Genomic DNA, 380 nt, shown 5'->3' with positions numbered 1-380 from the left:
CCGTGGTGGTGTGGGGGCCCCCTCCCCCGCCGCGGCTGGGAAGAGGCAGCGCAGGAGGGTTTACGGCCGCACTCTGTTCCAGGAAACCAGCCGTCCATCATGGACATCCTGGCCAAGAGAAAGCCCGCGCCCAAACCCGGCAGGACGGCGGTGAAGGAGGAACCCCTCGAGCCCGGGGCAGGGCCAGCAGGTGGCAAGAAGCCTGACCAGACCAAGGGCCGGAAGGTCACCAGAAGGCAGCCGAGCTCTTCGGATTCGGATTCAGACTCAGACTTTGGTCCCAAACCTTCCAAATCCATTGCAGCAAAGGTTTGTACCGTGACCATGGCCCTCGTCAGAGCCGAGTGGGTAACGCAAGGCCCCTAGGACGAGGTGCAGGC

General features: G+C 63.9%; 1 protein-coding gene across 1 annotated transcript in view; it reads left to right on the top strand.

Annotated features, from left to right (window-relative positions):
• The window catches only part of TOP2A (topoisomerase (DNA) II alpha 170kDa), a gene marked incomplete at its 5' end in the record, with an annotated part of 18,748 nt that overhangs the window by 17,898 nt on the left and 470 nt on the right, over positions 1-380 (top strand). Inside the window, one exon of the mRNA XM_010140181.1 lies at positions 83-309. Within this exon, the coding sequence (XP_010138483.1) occupies positions 83-309 (227 nt within the window). The remainder of the gene's footprint in view (positions 1-82; positions 310-380) is intronic.

The sequence above is a fragment of the Buceros rhinoceros genome, unplaced genomic scaffold (genome assembly GCF_000710305.1).
Source record: "Buceros rhinoceros silvestris isolate BGI_N320 unplaced genomic scaffold, ASM71030v1 scaffold12377, whole genome shotgun sequence".
Taxonomy (NCBI): Eukaryota; Metazoa; Chordata; class Aves; order Bucerotiformes; family Bucerotidae; genus Buceros; species Buceros rhinoceros.
This window is presented reverse-complemented; position numbering and strand designations above follow the sequence as displayed.